General features: G+C 43.9%; 1 protein-coding gene across 1 annotated transcript in view; it reads right to left on the bottom strand.

Moving 5' to 3' along the window:
* Positions 1 to 283: 283 nt before the first annotated feature.
* LOC8038541 (medium-chain acyl-CoA ligase ACSF2, mitochondrial) overlaps positions 284 to 21,973 on the bottom strand; it is a 53,160-nt gene continuing 31,470 nt past the window's right edge. Inside the window, exons 10-16 of the mRNA XM_042291400.1 lie at positions 18,279 to 18,370; positions 16,649 to 16,725; positions 16,458 to 16,565; positions 15,322 to 15,467; positions 2,290 to 2,431; positions 1,011 to 1,121; positions 284 to 464 (exon numbers count right to left, since the gene is read on the bottom strand). Coding sequence (XP_042147334.1) covers positions 333 to 464; positions 1,011 to 1,121; positions 2,290 to 2,431; positions 15,322 to 15,467; positions 16,458 to 16,565; positions 16,649 to 16,725; positions 18,279 to 18,370 — 808 coding nt within the window. The 3' untranslated portion in view covers positions 284 to 332. The remainder of the gene's footprint in view (positions 465 to 1,010; positions 1,122 to 2,289; positions 2,432 to 15,321; positions 15,468 to 16,457; positions 16,566 to 16,648; positions 16,726 to 18,278; positions 18,371 to 21,973) is intronic.

Raw genomic sequence — 21,973 nt, 5'->3', positions numbered from 1 at the left:
AGTCTTGCGGCTTTACCTGTTCTAAGATTCCCAACTACTGATATAATTTCAATAACTTCAATTTCTTGCATTACAAAGCTATTTGTAATCGGTGTCCATTTCTCCTAAGGATCAGGAACGTCCGGAAACTGAGCTGCTAGGAGAGACCCTATATTAGTAAAATAATCACTAAATGCGTCTGAGCTTCTTTCCCCTATCGTGTACTTACACAGCCGCAACTTTCATTTCTATGGCAATGGGCCAAATTGAACCCGAGCGACAGAGAAACACAGAGAAAATGAGAGTGAGAGTGAAAAATCAGGAAGCCAGATTCAGGTCTTTATTTTTGTATTCTAAAAGCCGCTTGAAAGGTTCAGAATCTTCTTACTTTCTATGCGCATTTTATTTTTCACTATCTTCCCAGACTCTGTCTTCGGAAAAGAATCCACGAAGAGTATGTATCTTGGAATCTTGAAATAGCTGATCTGCAAGCAACAACGAAAAAAGAGTGAATTCGTTGTCAACGTTATGGGTATCAGCTAGAAAGATTTCTTAGACGGAGGAACTAACAACACGGGAAGGACTTGTAATTTCATGGTGGACGCGTTCTGCGTAACTTGGTCGCATGTGCGCATGCGCGCGTTGTCGCGTAGCGAAAAGAACAGTGGGCAAAAAGGCGGGCGGAGAGACGCTTGGAGCGGCCGTAGACGCTAGACGCTTTCGCCTCCACCTCGCGCCTTGAATTGCATGCGGCGCTCATATGTAACGTCACCCCAAGCCGAGCAGTTGGAATCAGTCGCACATTGAATCACGCGGACATTAGTATGGGCAAGTGTAAAAGCACCTCGCGGAGCATATCTTGGAAAGAGAACCGACGCCTTCATATATGCTAAACTAGTAGCACTCATTTTCACAAATCCCCCCAAAAAAGCGATATGATAGGAATAATATATTGACAAGAAAATTCAGGAGAAAGCTGTCAGTGCTATAAAGGACACGCATGGAAACAGCGCATATGATGCATTACAGACCTTTCCTTTGCAGAAGGTTCGGACGTCTTCTTGACTTAACTTCGTCCCAGGTTTCAGCTTAATCCATGCGCACACCTCCTCTCCTAGCCTGGTGTCCGGAACTCCAACAACCTACAGAGACAAGCGAATTTTGAGTCTCGAACAAACATGTAGAAAAAATATCTAGTATTTGAACCCCCTTTTTATAACTCCCAGCCTTGTAAGCATGGTTTATGGTATCTTTGAATAGTGTGTGGTACATCAAGTGGCTATATCAATTGTTACGCACCGTGCAGGAAACGTTAATTAAAATACACTCGCAGCTTTCAGAGGAAGTCGGAAGCTGTTTTCGTCGTGTAAGGTGACAGTTTCTAAGGCCAGACATCCGCGTCTGTAGTATCCAGCACTATATATTGAACTAAAGTAAACAATAATTTCTGTTCTCCGCCTGACAACCGTCTTTTGTGAGATTTGGAGAAGAGGGACGTCGTGTAGGGTTCGCTTAAAAATCCATGTTGTACATATACGGGTTGACGATTTTTAATTTGAAGAAAAGCCAACCTATGGATTGGATTAATGACGTCTTCTCAGGTGTATTTATTGGGCTCTTGGGACGCTAGATGGAAGAAAACTGATAACCGTCACAATTCGTTGGACATTAACAAAAATGAGCTGATTAACGTTTTGGAGAAATATTGCTAGCATTGCTAGACTGCGAGGCCCCAATTTGCGTCTAAAAGAATGTACAAACACTTCATACCATCGACCGTATGATCATATGAGTATTTTTAAGGATTGTTTTGGACTCAGTGTACATGAGAACCTTAACTTAGCATGTGCTGATACTGTGGTCAATACGAAAAGTTCCTTAGGAATAAGTTTTGCCAAAATATGTAAGTCTTAATTTTGCTACGTGTCTGAATCTCACCCTTTTACAATAGTAAGGAATACTACGTTTCTTCAAAATGCTTGATAGATCTTAAGATTGTTCGAGGTGGTTCATAAGACCGAATTCATGTAAACAAGCTATGTTGGACCAAGAAATGATAAAAAAATACTGTACACTGAATTTTGTTTTAGTATTTCAATACAAACCATAAATTCTGGAAAAGCTATACTTTATATTACTAGTCCAGCATATTAATTAAAATTATCATTACACTCCTGTCGTCTATAAGTCTTGGGGTGAATACTGATATTTTGGCTGATTCAGCTGAGCTCATATTCTTATATTGTTTTGCTCAAACCTCCCGAGATAGCGCGCTAGATGCGTATGTCCCAGAATGTTGGGGATGCGCACTTGGACTTCGAGCACGTCGGGGTGCTTGTAGAGGTAGTCCTCGATCTCTCGCGGGTAGATGTTCTCTCCGCCCCTGATGATCATATCCTTGATGCGGCCCCGGATCGTGATCCGACCATCCTCGCTCATGGTCGCCTCGTCCCTGGCAAGGAATAGTAAGATAATGAATGCACTGCGAGGTCCAATACCACAACGAACTACGTTTAGTTAAACCACTTCAATGCTTTTAAATATACAAGCCAAATAAAAACAAACAAACTTGCTTTTATTATTTTTGTAAACCTGAGGAGCAGAGAATGTGTTTTGAGTACATTATGGAGGCGCTACGATTCATCTTGATTTGGTTACGGAGTACTTTGGTTGGCTTCGGATGAGCTGCAGGCACGATATGCTCGTGTACTTTCTGGACTAACCCTAATAATTGAGACAAGTTTAAAGTTATTCAGGACCCGTGACGCTGTTAGGTCATGCGGGGAGTTACGCTTGGTCATTGAGATGCCAACCGCACGCGCCGACCTGCAGTCGCCTACCACCGCAAAACCCCCACAGTCATACTTAGTCTAGCTGCTTCTGTTCCCGCTTGCCTTCTTTGAATAACGAAAAAAAAAAAAAAAAAAACCAGTGGCTTTGCGCAAAGGCGTAAGGTTGCGGATAACACTGACCGCAGTTAGATTCCTGTTGCGCCGTTTTGCAAATGTCGCTGATTACGATTAAATATTGGTAATAACGACTGAGGATACTTCTATATGCTTTGGATGCTTACGCATTAGCTGCTATGGGATATGTACGCTTTATGTTCCTTTGACCTGCGCGTAACGGCCTTTCGTTATACTCGAGCACGCTTTCCGTATAAAATCATAAACCAATTTTGTGTTGAAAACAAATTGTATGCTTAATAAATAATAATAATAATAATAATTCTTTATTTCTTGAGCCCACGAACAACTTTACAGTCTTCACAGTGATGCACGCAATATACGCTAATTATTAATATACGTAATTTTGCTTGCTTCGAGGCACGAGTGCCCCGAGGTATTTTTCGACGGGCGGTTCAGCCTGAGCTGACTTGCTAGAAACAGCGCCTCAGCTGAGACTGGGTGAAAGAAAGCACTGCCAAAACCAGCGCACGAGCGGAGCGGGACTCAAACGACGCTCTGACGCCCCAGCCTTTGCGGTGCTTGATTTCACCCAGTCTCAGCTGACACGTTGTTCTAGCAAACCGGCCGGAATGTGCTGGTACCGAAATTTCTATGACCAGATCAGCCACGCGAAGAAATAATATTAAGGTGGCGATGTGGGCGAGTTGGCTCCGGACTAACGGTACCAAAACAACGTACAAAACACGAAGCCGAGTGAAGGGAGTACATACACGGTGGCTATATTCGGGTAGTGACGCGTGGGAAAGAACGTATTCACAAGTTTGTGCAAGGCCAACTTGACACTCTAAATGTCGGAATAGGCGATTTGAAAAGTGCAAGGAAAATCTAAATTGTACTCGATCAGTGATATATTATTCATTAAACACTGGAAAGTAACGACAAAAGTAACGTCGTTACTTTCGTCGTTGCCTAAAAAAAAAAGAAATAGAACTACAGTTAAATGTTACATTTTAAAAAATTAACTCGTTACAGTTACAAGTTACCAAAAAAGTAACAAAACTACAGTAACGCGTTACCAGTAACGCGTTACTGCCCAAGACATCTGAACGCTATCAAGGCCTGGATCACAATGACAATGCACGACAATGCAAAGGCTTACGCCCTCTTCGTGTGGATCGCAGAAACAATTCATGCTCACGTGTTCTTTCATTCATATACCTGTCGGTTGGACCGATAAAACACTTCACCGCAGGTCAGCGATGTGCTACTTCAGCGGCTCAGTCCACATATTTGTGACGTTGCTGCTTTTGCTACTGTTTCTTTTGTTGTTGGACGTGAAAATGAGAAATTTAGCGCGTAAATGATATTTTGTCGTAACGGGGAAACTGCTATCACAGGCAGCGAAGAAAGAAATAGAGGAAGGGAAGGGGAAAATAAATGTAAAATATTGATCGTGGCAGCAAACCAAAAGAGATCGGAATAGTTAACTGCGGGTGTTAGAGGTAGGGTGTGTTGCCTAGAACAACGCGGAGTAAAGGGTAAGCTCAAATTGTTAAAAATGTAACTACGTGCGGAAGTAAAAGTATTAAGGCACGAAGTGTCAAACCAACCGGCGCTAAGGTTGAGTGGCTTATTGTTTCACTCCTGACGTCGAATACAGACAATCAAATTGGCCGGGTATCTGTTCTCGCTTAGGCATCAATGCCCAAGGCTGAAGCGTCAAGTTGAAGCTGTCGGAGGTTAACTATACGGTATCTCAGTCGCGATGCGAGACCATTTTCGTGAAGAAACTTGAGGATCGCTCGATTGGTTTGTGAGGATGATTCATCACGCACCAGCTTTTGTTTGGGACTTTAAGCTTTAAGACTTTAAGACATGAGCTTTAAGCTATCACAATTCTTCGTGGCAAGCAATTCCAATACTCCCCTTACAATAGCGTCAGCACTCGCACCATCAATTTCTTGAAATGCATACACATACGGCTGAAATTCGCAGAGGGTCACATTTGTTACTGCAATCCGAGGGTCAAGAAGGGAGTATTGCTTTCTGATTTTGCTCATTCAATACTCGCAAAGAGAAATATTGCGTCGTCTTGCCCCCGTACGGATTTAAAAATATTCACGTTGTCATGCCACGTTTGAAAGCTTCAGTCGAGAAATAAAGAGAGTCTCGACTGCGGGGCTCTCAATGTTGTTCTTGGTAGTGGTAGGAAAGAAAATAATAATAACAAAAAAAAAAAATCGAGCTTAAAAAATTACACCATCTTCCCGAGGGGAACCATGGGGCATCGCGGATCGTTATTAACGGTGTTATTAACGGTGTTAGTAACGTTGTTGAACTTCATGGTCCCGAACCTCAGGTTCTGCTGCTCGACGTTCACGAACCAACGCGGCTTCCCGTTCTCGAAGGTCGGGTTCCGCCGCCCGCTTCGTACGTTTACGTTGAACTTCACGGTCCCGAACCTCAGGTTCTGCTGCTCGACGTTCTCGAACCGCCGCTGCTTCACGTTGTCGTAGTTCAGCATCCACCGCTTCTCGTTGCCGTAGTTCAGGGTCTGCCGCTCGCTTCAAGCGTTCGCGCTCAGCGTCGCGTGCCCTTCGCTGCGCAGCTTTGTCTTCAGTGGACGTAGCGTTGCTGTTAGTTTGTGGGGTGGTGCTGGCGCTTGCTTGCGCCAACCCACTAACTGACGGGACTGTTGCTTCCATCACACTTCATCAAAAGAACGGAGTGGAGTCAACAGCGGTGAACTGAACGCGCGCAGCGCGCTACCGCTGCTTATATTCACACTTGAAGGAGAGGAGACTAGAGGAGGAGAGTTGCGCATGCGGGCGCGGTGTGAGTAGAAGCGAACGCACGCGAAGTGCACGCAGCTGGTAGAGAGAGAGAGAGCGGAGAGAGCAACGCGCAGCTGTTGGAGAGAGGGAAGGAGGAGAGTTGCGCATGCGTAGTGTGAGTGCGGACTACGACGCCGCGGGACATAGACCCGAGCAAGAGATGCTCCGCATCTAAAAATGACATCCGGGTAATTACGCCGCAAGTTTTTACATATATCGACCGGGTTTTCTAAAACTCAAACAAGGTTGCTAAATGATTCGACATACCGATCGCGTTCACTGCCCTCCGGAAGCTGGGCCAATAGACCCTTTCCGAAAGTCCTCGACGGCGCCTGTCTGTCATTGCTTGCTGACATACCCTGAACATCTATTGCACACAAGGCCTGCGTCAGCGTTCGGCGAGGACTGGGAACCAATCACGCGCTTCGTGAGAAAGCAGTGGCGACCACCAATGTTGCCTGATGGACTTTTGAAAAGGGTCTGTTCTGTCACCGGTTTAACGGGGAAAATATCCCTAACACAGACAGCTGTGTGGTGAACAAGGAGGTTCGAAGTACTAGGAGAGGGCACGTTGCAATATTGGTGAAGCCTAGTCATAAAAAGTTTAAACGATGTTGTGGCCAACGTGACCGTAAATCTCTCTGGCAATTGGTGCGCGTGACATGCCACGTGTGAGATGGATGGTTGATTGTAGAAGGACTCCTTGCAGGCTTGCGCGCTCTACGTCCGGTAGGTTTTATCAGATCGAAAGCTAGACTGTGGTGTATTCTAGTACCCCATGGCTAGACGAAGGCTAGCTTCGGTCACGTGATCTGGTCACGTTGGCGTGGTAAGTGAGGAGAGTAAGGAGGAAAATGAGAAAGAGGAGAGGCGTCAAGGGAACATGGCTTGTGGAGGCTACGCGGCTGGCGTCATGCCCTCTCCTACCCTTCTATCCTCCTTGGTGGTGAATCACAGCCACAGATATGTGGAGAGAAGCGCCGTTAGAGTAGCGTATTCGCTCTTTCTCGAGTGAGTTGAAACGGGGAGGCGTCAGTGTGAAAATAGCCCCCGCCCCCTACTTCCGGTTCTCAACTAGACGACGGGTATCGTACTATTTGCGAAATCCAACATTCACGCTATCTTCTGGAAATGGCCACTTGTAGCACTGACAGACTCAATTCACTTTTATGATAAAAACATGATGAGAAAAAAAAGAAAGAAAGCACATATACGTGAACCGGAAGTGCGCCGGAAGTGTGACACAAGAGATGGCGCCACTGAGTTTATTGCTAAACAAAAAATAACGAATAGGGTCTTACCGACTTGCGGCAAAGTCTACACCGTTCCAAGTTGGGCTTTCTAGCCGGCGCCATTTTAACGAGTGTAGCGCCGCCTACCCTCATCCGGGCATTCGGGAGAATCTCAACCCGCCCGAATGACCGACCGCCATTACTGGATTGTTACCCTGCTCACCGAGTCACACCGATCGCAGCTGCTTCTGCCAGCACAACTGCCGTATTCGGCGTCCTCAGCTAATCGTCTTCGTACACGGAGGAAAGCACTATCCTAATTTGTATGTCAGGCATGGGGAAAAGTGCATTCTGCTTTCCTGGCATCTTTTTGGGGGTAATTTTTAGCGCGGTTCTGGGGCAGTCGTCGCTCCCAAACCAAGCTCGGCGTTTCGATCGCTAGCGAAGTTAGGGATCGCTAGTGAAATTGAGGATTGAACAAACCCAGGATGGCACGAATTACGACATGTGAATTTGCGCTAAACGCCAATTGTCGCAGCTTGGGGCGCCGGGAACATTTGAACTAACTGCGCGCTTAGCGGCTCAGACCTGCGCTGCCACGTCTGGCTTTAATTGAAATAGTAGAAACCTCAAATTTAAATATGAATCGATATATAAATACCGAGTACAGATAGCAAGTCGACGGATCCGGTTTTTTTCTGATTTGGAATCCATTGTTACAATATTGGCACATCTATGTGCCTCTCTGTAATCACCTCGCGTGAGAATTATTTGTGCGCAAACTGTGTCGCGGCATGTACTATTAAATCAGTAGACCAGGAGTCACGTAACTGTTTCCTTTTTTAATGTCTAAGCCGCCCTCCGCTTACTTTCGGTCGTAGCCCAGGCGAAGGAACGGCACGGGGTTCTCCGCAGTTCGCCGGCCGCCCAAGAAATGGTCGGAGCACACACGACTGCTCTTCGATAGCAAGAAGACTTTCCTGTTTAAATTCGCCAGCCACCGGCTTCTCCGGAGTAGTGGGGAACCGGTGCAGCATAAACATGCCGCAACCGCATTCATCCTGTTTGACAGCGTGGGTCTCGCACGCTGAACCGTCATTTTGTTTTTGGTTATTTCTACAACCGATTACAGCACAGTGCTGCCCGGTCGATTCTTTTCTTACATAGGCCATGTCACGCGCGAAAACACGCTATAATATTAAAGCGGCGCCTAACATGTTGAAACAACTTGCCTCCGTACACTGCGCACGTGCTTTCTAACAGTTCACTCCGTGAAGTAGACGAGCTTTCGAGGGAAAGGGCAAGCGGAGCGTTGGCGCAGCGCTCTGGTTCAAGAGTGTTTCTCCCTTTCTGCATCGACCTACTTGGAACGGTGTATATATCGGTCAAATCGGGAGGCCCATTAATGGAAGAATACGTTGGCGTGTATTTTATTTGCGATCCGCAACAGGCGTATGCCTTTGCATTGTCGCGATTGTCGTATCGATACCGACTTTGATAACGTTCGGGCCATTAGCAGGAGAAAATATTAAACGCCAGGAGAATAACTAAAAATCGAACACGCCTCTCAAAGTGGATATTTTGATTAGTCTAAAAAAAAATGTATATTGTAGTTTCATTTTTGCAATAAAGAAAATCGCTTTTAAATTTCTTTTAGAAAAAAAATTAGAAAATATCTGAAGGTGAGCAAGGTGAAATGCTACGTTTAGAAAGCTTGATATTTGTACACAGTTATGTCAGTTGTTATAAATCGGTAAAGACTATAAAACCCTCCCAGTAAATTATATTGTGAATGAATGACGCATGGCTCATTTGTTTTTCCTTTACACTAAACTGCTTTCACATATTTCATGTCAACAACTAAAAATGGAAAACATCACATCTTTGACGTTTTGGTATGACATATTTGTAGCCTAGTACATGCGCTATCGATTGGCATTGCTTTAGCTTAATTTATTTTCACAAAATAATTTATAGACATTTTTAAATTTTGACAAAATGCAAATTTACCCATGCTTTATAACCGCTTTATTAAAAAACATATTTTCTTTCTTATCTTTTTATTGTTTAGAATAATCTTAACTTTTTTAAAGCAAATATTCAAAGTTCCCCCTATTTTGTTTTATTTTCTGAGGAAGTGCTCAAACACAGTTACATGCACCCGAATCGGCAAAAGAATAGTGCCGAAAGTTGGCTATACTGCAAGGGGTTCTAGCCTCAAAAATACTAAGGCCAGCGGTGTCGGAAGTGCTTGAGAGGCGTAGGGGTGACGGGATGATTGATCTAAAACATGTCTTCATTCTTATATAGTCGGCAGCGTATTTGGCACCCACGTAGGTGGCCGGGGTTCGATCCCTGCCATCACCTGTTTGTTTTAGCTTTCCCTCAGCTAATAAAAGATTCTAAAATGTTTGATAACCATGTAGTTTGTTCACACAAATCTATCCGCAGCCCTCAATCCCGCTACTACGCCGCCATCGATGCCTGCGACGATGTATCTTCTTCCTTTTTGTTCTGGCACAAGTTCGTCACGTTAAACGTTTATAGTTTCTGTCTGACAGTGTGTTGCCTCATTCGTGACAATATGAGGTGATAGGCGCCAGATCTTCTTATGCAAGCCACCAGTAAATCGGGGGTGACCTTCCTATATCCTGATGAACCCTTGGGTCCGGCCCACGTACTCGTTCAGCGTTTTCGGCTTGCGATCTTTTTAAAAATGGTGGTGGAGAAGGGGGCGGGGAGAGGCTTATGTGAACGTGCCCCTATTTGGGAAGAAACGTTTGCCCCCATCCCACCGCTGTTCTGACGTTACTGGTAACGCATGCTTTTTATATTATTTATGACTAATATTTAAGATAGCACACTTGCGTTTGGGCGCATATTGTTGTGTATCTCTGTTCAGTATGTATAATATTTTTATCCCTCTTCTGCGATTTTCGGTTCGTCATGTTGTTTTCCTCCCAAAGAGTGCACTAACTCAATCCTAACGTTTGTTAAAACCAGATGATATATACAAATGGTTAACCTGGTGTTTATTTTACAATACAGTAAAATATAATACAATACAACACAATACAATACAATTTTGCCTCTTAAAATACAGTTCAAATATAAATCCCACATAACTATAAGCAAGTACTGGCTTGTACGTGCGACGCGACAGATGCCTCTGCATGTTTAATACAGAATTATGAATCTTTCCCTAAAGCGCGCCATTGCAAAATAAATGGAATTTCTATTTCCAGAAAAATATAGTAAATCTATTGTACTCATTCTTTCAACAGCAGAAATGTATATGATAGGTTGGAGCTTTGTATCCAGCTTTCTTCACTCTAACTTACTTGTATCCAATTTTAACAATGGCTGAACGTCCAAAGTTTTGGTTGAGTCTCCATACGATGGCCGACATAAAAAGATATATGAGAATGAACGTTTTACCCTTATGAAACGCCTCAATATGGATCTGTTGATGTCAAGTTTTTGTAAAAGGCTCATGAAGATGAGTCCTTGCTTTGCAATTACATCTTTGAATGAGTATTCGAACAAAGACAGAAATTAGTACAGCAAATGTAGGTACATACTGTTTGCTTTGAGTTGATATTTATTCATTTTAGACGGAGCGATAAAACGTTGTAATCTCCTTTTTTTTTTAGAAACTTCAAGTAAGTCTCCCATATAGACATTATCAAGTATATTTTGATTACGACTTTCTTCGTGCGATCCTTGATTACTTTCACGGCACGTTTCATTTCTGGAATTTGAATAAAATATCGAAGGTCGTCCTTGTGCATTACTCAGTGGCACCAACTTTCTCCGTTCGGTAAAAATGTCGCAATTCTCAAGCACCTAAATGAGTCTGCAGTTTTGTTCATTTTTACAGCAGGTATTTTGATCTCTAGGGAATCATTCGAAAATTACCGTAACACTATCAGAAGTGATAATTTGAAGCTGGCATCTCTCCAAACTGAGCAGTGACTTGGTAAAACCTTATCGCACATTCAGGCACAACTCACCACACGCGAAGCAGGAACAACAAGCTGGGATGTCTCAGCTGTTTGGTTTTGTCTAGTAGGCAGTAGCTAATTTCCTAAAAAGTTTTTAAACTAAATGCGACATTACTTTGTCTTACTTTCTTTTCAGCTCTGACTGTTAAAATGTTTGTCATACGCAGGAATCTCCATGGAGTCGTGTTTGATCCGCCGCGAGGAACACCTTCCTTAATGTCCCTGATCATTTCATGCCTGAAAACTACACTTGGGCACAAACTAGAGCTCAACTTACTGTCACAACACACAAAGTGTTTAGCCAGGCTTGCGAAACATTTCTGGGAAACGCACGTTTATATACCTTTCCACAGCAGTGCTGTGAAAACGTATATAAACGTGAACAAAGAAATCCAGATATATTAGAAAAAAAATCAATAAAATCAGATTTATTTTATTTTAATCGGGTTTATATGACTTAAATCATATTAATTTGATTAAAATCACTGTGGTTAAAAATAATGATTCTTTACCACTAGATATTTCTCAACATAGTAGGTTGATTGTTCAGTTCGTCCTGATCACTGATAACAATGCGGAATAAAATATTGCTGTAAGTGTGAAGTACGGTTTAATTAACAACTTTTTAATGTAATCCCAGCCATACTAAAACAAAAACAGCTTGACTTTTCTAGTTAATTAAAAGCTGTAAACGATATTTTTTGTTCTCAGATTTGTTGCAATAGGACATTACTTTTCTAGCTTTTGTTTCTTTTGCGTTCGGATTTTGTTGCAGTAAGATGTTACATAGCTGACGAGCAAAGCGGAAATAAAGATCAGGCTCGAATCACCGGTTTCCTTTGAAGAGCACTTCTCTTTACTTGTGTTCAGCCTTTTATAAACTTTTCTCGCCTTGATGAACTTTTTATTTAAATACAAAACAACTACGCATCGGAACGAATTCAATATTGAACGAACGGTAAAAACAAATATTTTCGTGATAATTTCTGCGATAAAGGGTTGATTCAAATCATGATACTAAAACTGGGTTGATTTAAACCATGATTTAAATCAAAATTTAAACTATACATATATTTTTTTTTTATTTTTCAGACTGCTGATTTTAGCAGATCCACGTCAACGTGCTTTTTCACGAAATAAACGAAAACGTTCATTTCGATGTCTTTTTCTTATGTCGGTCATCGTAAGGGGACTTGATCAAGTCTGTAAACGACAGTCACTGATTGAGCTAGACACATGCAACTTCGAATGCAAAATGCTCGTGAAGAGGACTGGAATGATAGCTGCAACACAAAGACTGCCGGTTGCATAACTCGTCTTTTGGTTTTAACACCGGAGAAACAGAGACGAAGTGAGAGATAAATAAATATTATATATACTAACTGAGATAAATAAAAATATCCAGCCCCGCTCAACTCTGCCCCCCCCCCTAAAAAATAAAAAAAAAACAAAAAAAAAAACACCGCAGCAAGTGGAGCGTGGAACAGCGGAGCGGTAGGGGCAAACATTTTTTTCTAATGGTGGCACTTCCACACAACTCTCTCCCCTCCCCTCTCTCCACCGCCAATTTCCGTCTCCCCTTCACCTCACAAATACTTTTGAACCCGCTGCTCTCAGCATTTTAAGGATAAAAAAAACCTTTCAGTAAAGCGAACTTTCGAAACTACCCTTTTGCTGATTCGGGTGAATGTAACTTCGTTTGAGCACTTCTACAGAAAATAAACTCAAAAAAGGGGGAACTTTGATTATGCTCAAAGAAAGTTAACATTACTAGGAGAACTAAAAAAAAAGGAAAAAAAACAACATTATATTTATTTAAGCGGTTGCAAACTACGTTTAGCTTTATTTTTTTGACAAAATTTGAAACTGCATATCAAATATTTCTAGAATATAAAGTACAATAAAGTTGTAGCAGTCGATTGAAAATCTATAGCCCTACAGGTGTGCAGTATTTAATAAGCAAAATGAATAATGAACCCTGGGATACAAGGCTCCAAATATGTCCCCAAAACGGCAAAGATGCGATGCTGGGCTTTTTTTTTATTTCTGGCATGTGCTAAGTTAGTTTAGTATAAAGGCCCGTTCACACTCTTGCGACCTCTTAAAACTGGGTTCCTTAAAACCTCTTACAACGAGAGGGTACAATGGGGCCATCTATTAGGTAGCAGTGTAAACTTGGCGGTCCGGTATAGTTTCTATTTTCTCTCGAGCATTATCCTTAATTACTTGGCTCGAAAAACTTTTGTGAACATTATAAACGGGCCTTCCTTATAGGTATTACGCACATTTGACCTCGGAAATATCGCAAAACCTTCGCTCTTGTGAAATGCAGGTCCAGGGTCACCACATAGATGGCGCCAGCGTGCCAGTGTGTTCTCTCGTCCTAAGAAATTTAAGAGGTTTTAACAATTCTCGGTCTCTCTCGGTCGTACTCGGTTGCAAGAGTGTGAACGGGCCTTAAAGTAAAACATGGCACATGCATCATATCTTTACAAGAAAGAAATACTGTGAGAGTTTTGGTCACTCTCTATTTACAACAACCGACAGAACTGGGTACAGAAATCAAGCAGCCTAAATGTTACATTTCCCCTTCCGGCACTTGATACTATTTAAAAAATAAACGTTTCTAAGAATAAATAAATAAGTAAAAAAAACATAAAAAAGGAAATGTCGCTTATTGCTGAGGTGCGGCTATAATATTTAAAGGGGCGATGCAACAATTTCTGTACTTTGCACGAATACCGCTTAGAACGGATCCCTGACATTAATGACCTATGAAACACGCGTTCGTTTTTCCTTCCACGCAATAGAAGTCCCAGAAAAAAAAAAAATTAAAGAAAAACGAGCAGCGGATCCCTGACATTAATGACCCCTCAACTCGCAGCCAGAACAAGCGGCCACGTGATCTGGAGCCGATTATATGCCGCCAATGTAGATCATAGCCACGCGCTGGGGTTGGCAAAGCACAGGGCACGGGCTGAGTTCCAGATATTGTTATGGCTCGGCTATTGTCGTCGTTGCAGCGATTGGATACGGGCCACTACCCGAATGCTTCTCGAGCTAGTAATTATCACGAGCCCAAATCGAGTGCCCACGCAATGCTCGGGTCCAATCTACGAACAGCATTCAAATATCGTCATATGGGTGTACTACGATACCCACGTTACGTCATGAAATTTTGCAAAGGAGAGATTGAATGAAAATGATCGCTTTTGTCCTTGAAATTACACCGCAACAAGGGAGTTTCTTGGCCAGCGGAGTTGCGTGCGAGTATCCTTGACTCCCACTAGTGCCAGTAAGCTCGTGTATAGTGAAAAACATTCCAACTGAATATCGTTGCACAGCTCCTTTAACTTTTTGAGGCAAATCAAGATACCTATCCCGTCACACGTGTTCGCTTTCAAATGAAACCACCCAGATGATTTTGAAATGAATGAATACGTATATAGCTGCAATATAGTCCTATATCCGTCTATCTGCGCAGGAATAAGGTAGAAACTCTTAGTGCTTGTTAAATCAGCACTCCTCTGCTCTGCGGTCTCTTCTGCTCGTGGCTTCTTTGCCTTTGTATGTGCGAGCGTGCGTGTATGTTTGTGTGTTAGTGCGTTTTTGCGGTAGTTGTTGATGCTAGGCCTCGTTTTTGAAATAAATTTCAGTTGTCAATCAGCGGTAGTCTTTCTGCATTCCTTTTCACATGTCTTGATGTTTCCGTGCGCGGTCTTGTTATCGTTAAATAAATAGCCTTTGACATATAGATATAGATAGTGAATCAGGGGCGAATCTAGAGCCTGAAGACACCTTTTCACGTGATCCAGAAAAAAACAAGACGCAGAAAAGAATAATACCGCGTAAAAATTGCCTAATGTGAAAAAAAAAGAAAGAAAGCGCTTTTACTTTGGGGAGGTTCCTTATCGACAAGGCACAGTTCAAGTATAGAGCCGAATAGAATTGGCCGACACAAAAGCGTATGATTCGAATAAATGAAAGCAGCTGAACGTGGTTTACTCTGTTCACTCTTGGTGCCTTCTAACACCTTCTTCGGCGTTCTTATTTTTCATTTTTATTGATATTGATTGACACTTTTTATTTTGACACAAGTGTCAAGGCAAATGCCGCTCACTCATTGGCTGCGGAGCTATATTACGATGCTCGGGAAACACAACTCCCCGAGCTTCGTAGGTTGTCAGTGACTAACAACAACAACAACAAATACACACAACAAACAACAGACAGCGACGGCGACCACGACGACAACGACAGCAACAACCAAAATATACCGAGCATCAAACACAGGCCTTACACATAGATACACTCAATTGCTGCAGTTTCATGACGCACGACCGTGCTCTCAGTTCTCACTCACCCCGTGTGATACCAGTTGTCTCGGATGGCCTCTCTCTTCTTGCCTTCCTCCCCGAGGTAACCCATGAAGACGTGGTAGCCTCGGGTGCACAGCTCTCCTACTTTGTTGACGGGAACGATGTCGCCCCGAGTGTCCACAATCTTCACCTGTGTCGCAGCAAGCGAGACAAGAATCTAAGACCCCCCTTCTCTCGCGGCGCTCTTCCTGTTAAAAAAGTTATTAGGGATATATGTTTTGGACAGCTCTCAGGCTCTATTTGCAGACGGTTTCTGAGTACGTCGTTAAGCTAAGCGATAATTACTGACTGGATATATATTTTATATATATCAGTCAAATCGTATTGTAATGTCTTGAGGCAGATGAAACGTTATGGTATATCAGATCAAGCAATGGCAAGTTGATCGTGTGTGTGTAAATGAGAGTTCTTGCGCATGTTACTAAGTGAAGAACGAGCTTACGGATACGATTATTTCCTTTATTTATAAGCTAGAGACAGAGCCATTTTAGGTCGTTCTTTTATATTTTGTTTAGGCCAAAAAGCTTTTTGTCAAGTGAATAGAACCGGATTCTCGCGGCTTCGGAGCTTCATCCGCCATTAATACGGTGTCATAGAGATCATAAATGATGTATTCCTTCCGATAACGAACGTTCACAAATACCAACTGTAGTCAAGTTATTTTAGAAAAAAAGACACTACGTGGCTCATCTATTGTAACAGAAGTGACAATAGCATAGGACAACTGAAAGCCTTATAACTCTATAGTGATACCTAATGTTCACGAACTCGTCGCATCACAACGTTTATCGAACACTGATAACAATAACGATAAGTAATAGTAACATTTATTATCTCTATACCACTGTTTAACCCACGCAGACAAAAATAATAACTTACATCGTGTAAATGTATTAAATTCCTTTACACGCGTTAGACCTACCCCATAATGTTTGCTGAACCTTAAATTTGGAATGACTGAACGAGCCATGGGGGGGGGGGGGGGGGGGGTACGTCTAATAAAATGGCGGAGGGTATATTCATTTCTACCTGAAGTCATATCTTCCAACGAAAAAACGGAAGTCGGAAATAGAAATAATAAATTGTGGCTCAAACGTAGAAATGGAAGAGACAGCTCAACCTCTGTGTGGTCCAAGGGCACTCCAACCGTCTCAATCCACTTTTCTATGGGTTCGTCAGGATCGATGCCGCTGATGGCGGGACTAGTCTCGGTGGCGCCGTACATCACCTGAAAAATATCGTGTCAACATCTTAAAAAAAAAAAAAAAAAGAAACGGCGCTTGATTGGTTGTTTTACGACAAAGAACATACATGGAACCGTTGGATGTTCAACCTTTTCCTTGCATTCTTCACCAGTTCAGAAGGACACGGAGACCCAGACATGATTCCTGTTGGAGAAATAGCAGACCACTGAAGACGTAGCTCATACCTGCGCTGTGGACGTTGTTGGTAAAACAGGCTCTTAGTAGACACTATTCCAGAAGTACACGCTTTGCTAGCAGGAGCTCGTGCCGTCACTCCGAGACACGAATGAACCATTCGCAAAACGTACAGCGCCACGACGGCCGGAGATTTTGGGAACCCTCGGTAAAGATCAACGCGTTTTGCCGTTGCGCCTCCGCGACCACGTGTGAGTCGCGGCAGCTACCGCCAGCAGCCATGGTTGTGATTATGAAACTAAACCAAAACGATACCTGTGGCAGCGTAAACGCATCGCCGACAGGGGAAGCTATTCACTTATTTCAATACGTTATTCGTCGTAACTTACCTTCACGTCTTGCAGTGTCACCGAATCCACTTATTTGGCGCCGCAACCGTGGCAGGGTTCGGCTAGGTTCGGCAAAGCGTTGGCGTAGCAAACGACGGAGCCGGTACAAAGGAGAGGGATGAGAAAAGGGCAGCCTCGCAAGCTAGCCAACGCGATACCCCTTTTCCCTATTTTCTGTGCGCTCGTCTATCCGACCTGGCTGCTCGAGCGTCGTTGCCTTGGTAACCTGCGCCTGCTAGCGTATATCACGTGGGAGCGGGAGGAAAGACGATGGGAGGGGCGTACAAAGGACTCCCATGATCCGTCGCGCGGCGCGCGGGCTTTCGGGGTTTTTGCGAAGGATCTATTGAGCACGCGCCCGCTAGGCCCGCTCTCCGCAGCGTTCGGTCGAAAACGGTCTGCTAAAACTCTATATGATTATCCGCATATGCACGCGAACATGATTACGATAACGCTATGGCAGTACCGTAATTTTTGAAACTATAGTCCGCGCGCGGCGGTCTGGTAAGGTAAATTTGGAGAAAAAAAAATAAGTTTTTGCTTGGATAGCTTCGCTCCAGCTGCATAGTCCGCATGCCATGCATAGTCCGCACTTAGTGCCTATTTTGAACGTAAAGCGATTATTATACGCAGCACACGTTGACAGTTGCCCACTGTACCAACTCGAAAATAATTTTTTTATCATACATTAACAAACAATAATACACTCCGTTATTCATAAAATATCACGTCTTATCGCACATAAACGACCTAGAAAAACGCACATCCTCGTATATTTTGCAGCGGGCAAAAGTAAAAATTTTGGACACGTATAGTCCGCTGACTAGAGTCCGGTAAATACAGTACGCCCTCTGCGCGCCTCCCGCACGGTGTATCATGCCGGGTGGTTCGGAAGCGTCCGCCAAACGACGAGGCGCGAAAGTTGGGCTCAAATCTCACTTGCCTTATTTATCCAAGTTCGGACGGTTCCATATCAAGAATGGGGTACCAAACATGCGAACATTATTCATATTCACTCAGAAAAAAAGAAAGTAGGGCGTAACGAGTTCTTAGCACCTTCTCATCGCTCCAGAGCCAATGGGCATTAGCCGATAAGGACGACGAGACACAAATCCTAGAAATGGAACAAAATGAGCCGCGCCCCACTCAAATGGAAAGACATAGCTCATGCACCTTTTCGGACGGACGAGAGGTCGTAGTGTCCCCGTTCCAACTGAGCCAGCATGTCAATGAACATGGTCGGTGTTCCGTAAATAAAGGTGCACCTGAAACGAAGGTCCGAGAATACGGTCATTGTCGTCGTTCTTTGTCACGCCTTAACATCCGTAAAAAAAGAAAAATGAAAGCCGTTCACAGCTGCCTCTAACACCGAATTAGAGCGCAGCTCTTGAGGAGGAGGAAGGAAGGCTACTGAGGGGAGGGTATACCCCTCGTCCCTCCTCATCCTGCCTGCTACTCCTGCCTCCGAGCGGCGTCGGCGTCGGCGTAACCCTGAGGTCACGTGACCCCCGGGACGTCGCGTGACCCTCATGACCTAAGGGGGGTCACGTGACCCTCTTGAGCTCACGTGACCCCCCTCAGGGCCACCCTCAGGGGGGGTCACGAAAACGTATTTGCACGGTGCCGAAACGTCACCATGCCGAAACGCCGGCGCGGTTACGCCGACGGTAACGGCGACGCCGCTCGAGCCGGAAAGAGGCGCCTAAGAGCTGCGCATTAAAGCATGCTCATGCATCTGCTGTGCTATTAGCCCCGAGAGCGAACACAAGCGTCGCTGCGGTCGCCGCGCCCTGATTGGGTGAGGTGTACCGTGACGTCAGGGGGAGGACTCCGCTCCGCGATCTCGCATCGGCTCGCTTCCCAGCACCGGTTTCCTGGTTTGGCGTTGTGTGCCGCAAGCTCTTCGAGGAGCTGGACTTCGTTTACCCGGTGTACAAGACGTTGAGTTAGGCCGATATTGACGTGCTTCCGTACATTTTATAAGCCTGCTCGCCCCTTTTACCTTTAAAATTGGGTTACGAATCCCGAAAGCTATCGGAGGAGGCAATTCCGCCGATGAACCTCCCCGTCCGTCCACACAACACAAGGCAATCTTGCGAGGGGTCGGTGAAGTGGTGGCGCAAGTGTTTCAGACGCTGGAATTCTGTTCCTTGACTGTTCATGATTTAGGACGATATTACATCCCGCTTTCAAGGCATTTGAAGTGGCATTTATATCATGGGCCTTTGGGTGGTCGGCAAATTAGCTCGCGACCCCGACTCTGCGCTTCCACTCTGCATGTGCTGGTTCGCAGATGTTTTAAAGGCCCTGCGTCTGATGATCTTTGAAGTGCTCGTGGAACAGGGCTGTTTTACATAAATGTAGCATCTTCGTGAATTAATTATATAGTTTATACACGTATGCAGGCATATTTCTTAGGAGATGCACAATTACTGAAAATTAGTTTGTATGGTAGCAGCAAAAACGGCCGAATTCCCCCAGTTGGCTGTATGAGATGTATTGAACTGCCCACAAGATGCACAGCAATAGTGCTGTAATTTGGAATGTTAATACTTTTTCCTGACATTCTTTATTCCAGCCTTGGGTATTAAAAAATACACGGTTTAGTCTGAATTGTCATTTCCAATTAAAACAGACTGCTACAGGTCCCCAAAAGCTTCCTCAGCCTTCAAACTCCCTACAGCTGGACACAACGGAGCAAAACAGGAGTAAAAGCAAGCATTCGAACGTCTGTCCAGCGGTAGATGCAGCACTAGTAGCAGAAAATGTGGAACCTGTGAAGGGCGACAGTCTGCGTGAGAAAAGCTTCTGGTATTTTAGCTTCAGGACACTTCGATTTAAGTAAAATCTCAATTTTAGGGCTTAAGGGACTAATAACGAGCTAGACACCTTCGCTTACGTTTGTTATACATTACTTGAGGGTTGATATAAACAAGTCCACAAATATCACCCGTGTAGTCCTTTGAAAAACTATCCGAATCCAGCAAAGGTTAAATGCGAGCAATGTATATAATAAATGTTCCTTGTTTTTTTTTTTACTTTGCTCCTGCACTTGGGCTGTCTTACTTGTGATTCTCTACCCATGGCCCAGACTGTATTTAGCATGTTGCTCGAGGAGCATGCAGCTTTTCTGCTTCGACGATCTTGTTTAAAAACAGAGATACAAAAGAAAAATAGTATACATAACCTGCCAATTCATTCAGACTATCAACAGTATTTATTGTGCGAGATGTAAATCTATAATGATGCTCGTGCAATTGGGGCCATATTTCTTTATTTTCATATACCAGCTGCGATTCATGCGTTGCCTGCCCTGTCAACATGCTTAAAATGTTGGTTGAAGTTTCGCCTGTAGCTACAGGCCATACCTAAATAAAGGCTCATATAAAAATTTACACTTCCTACGGAAAACACGCCTAAAAAAATTAAATAGAAACGAGCGCGCCGACAGCTAGCGTCTTCACAGCCTCCACAGGGTGAGCGGGGCGAGTCGGGGAAAAATTCTCTCCTCGCCGTGACGTCACCCCGGTTCGCCGTAAGGGGGTGCCACGCGAACTTCTCGGGGCTAATACCGTAAATGCAGCGGGAGTAACGCATTAGGTTTGGAGCGGGCCTTTGGGATAATATTTTAGGCTCTCGTGCGGCACAGAGCGGTGGCGGAAGCTGCGGCGCCCGACGTCGCAGCGGCGAAGTCGCAAGAAATATGGCACCGTGTGATTGAGGTTCTGGGGTAAGCACAAAATCTATGTGTTTTCGTGTTTTGCTGAGTCAGGGCAAACTCTTAACATTTTTCTGGGTAAACTTCAAGGTTTATTTGTGCGAATTCTAACATTTATGGCGGCGAAGTTCAACATTTATAAGGACAAAGTCCAGCATTTATGGGGACAAACTTCAACATCTATCGCCTCGGTCGTTGCTCCAGGGGAGCGGACTACGACACGTAGTTTGAATGACACCTTTTTATTACAGTGTACTAGAATACTTGGGTAGTGTTGGGACCAGAGGGGCTCGCCTGAAGCGCGTGGTAGAAATCCAGAAGGTGTGCGCATGCACGGCTGCACACGCGAAAATATGAATCTTTGGTGCTGCTTTGGTGGAGCGCATATAGGATTTCTGATACAGCTACGACCTGCCAGCGGTCGTACCGCGGCATCAATTACGCTACGGCACGATCGTTAGCAACACGATGCTTCAATGTATTGGACAGCACAAGCTACATTACCCTTCCTTTACACAAAAACAATTGCGACTTTAAAGAAGCGGATTGCACGTTGTTTCAGTGTAGAATTAGCTGCGGCTTTCGGTTTGTCGAATGGTGAGCATCTTAAATGGAATGCCCATTTCCTTGGTTGCAAAGGCCGAACATTAGATATTTGAAATTTGATTAGATATCTAAAACTCGGAAGCAGTTTTTTTTCCCTATCTTATTTTATAATGGAACGAAACGGCACATACTAAAGTTCGAGATTGTTTAAGTATGTTTTTAATATCCCAGGTTAACTTCTCTGTCCTCTTTTCTGCCCGTCTTCTTTTTCTTGACCTTAATAAGCGTGCTTCACTTGTCATTCATTCTTGTGTTCATTTATGTGACGAACCACCCAAGCGACGGTCGCAAAGGGGTGAAAATCTTTTAGTTCTTCGGACCACCTGACGTTCACTTGTAAGAAATGGCTTATAAGCCGTGACAATTTTTATCAGGCCTTTTAACATTGAACTTAAGTTTAAAAACTGAGACAACGTGGACTGAAGAAGTAATGCTTTATAAGATTCAAAGAAAACAAGCAACTATGTGACATCATTTCGAGCAGAAAACATGAGCACACGTAGATCAGGCAAGGAAAAAGTTGTAATAGTTTACAGCACGGCAT

The sequence above is a fragment of the Ixodes scapularis genome, unplaced genomic scaffold (genome assembly GCF_016920785.2).
Source record: "Ixodes scapularis isolate PalLabHiFi unplaced genomic scaffold, ASM1692078v2 PGA_scaffold2__306_contigs__length_199485367, whole genome shotgun sequence".
NCBI classification, from domain to species: Eukaryota; Metazoa; Arthropoda; class Arachnida; order Ixodida; family Ixodidae; genus Ixodes; species Ixodes scapularis.
Note: the sequence above shows the minus strand (reverse complement) of the source record. Positions and strands in the feature narration are given on the sequence as shown.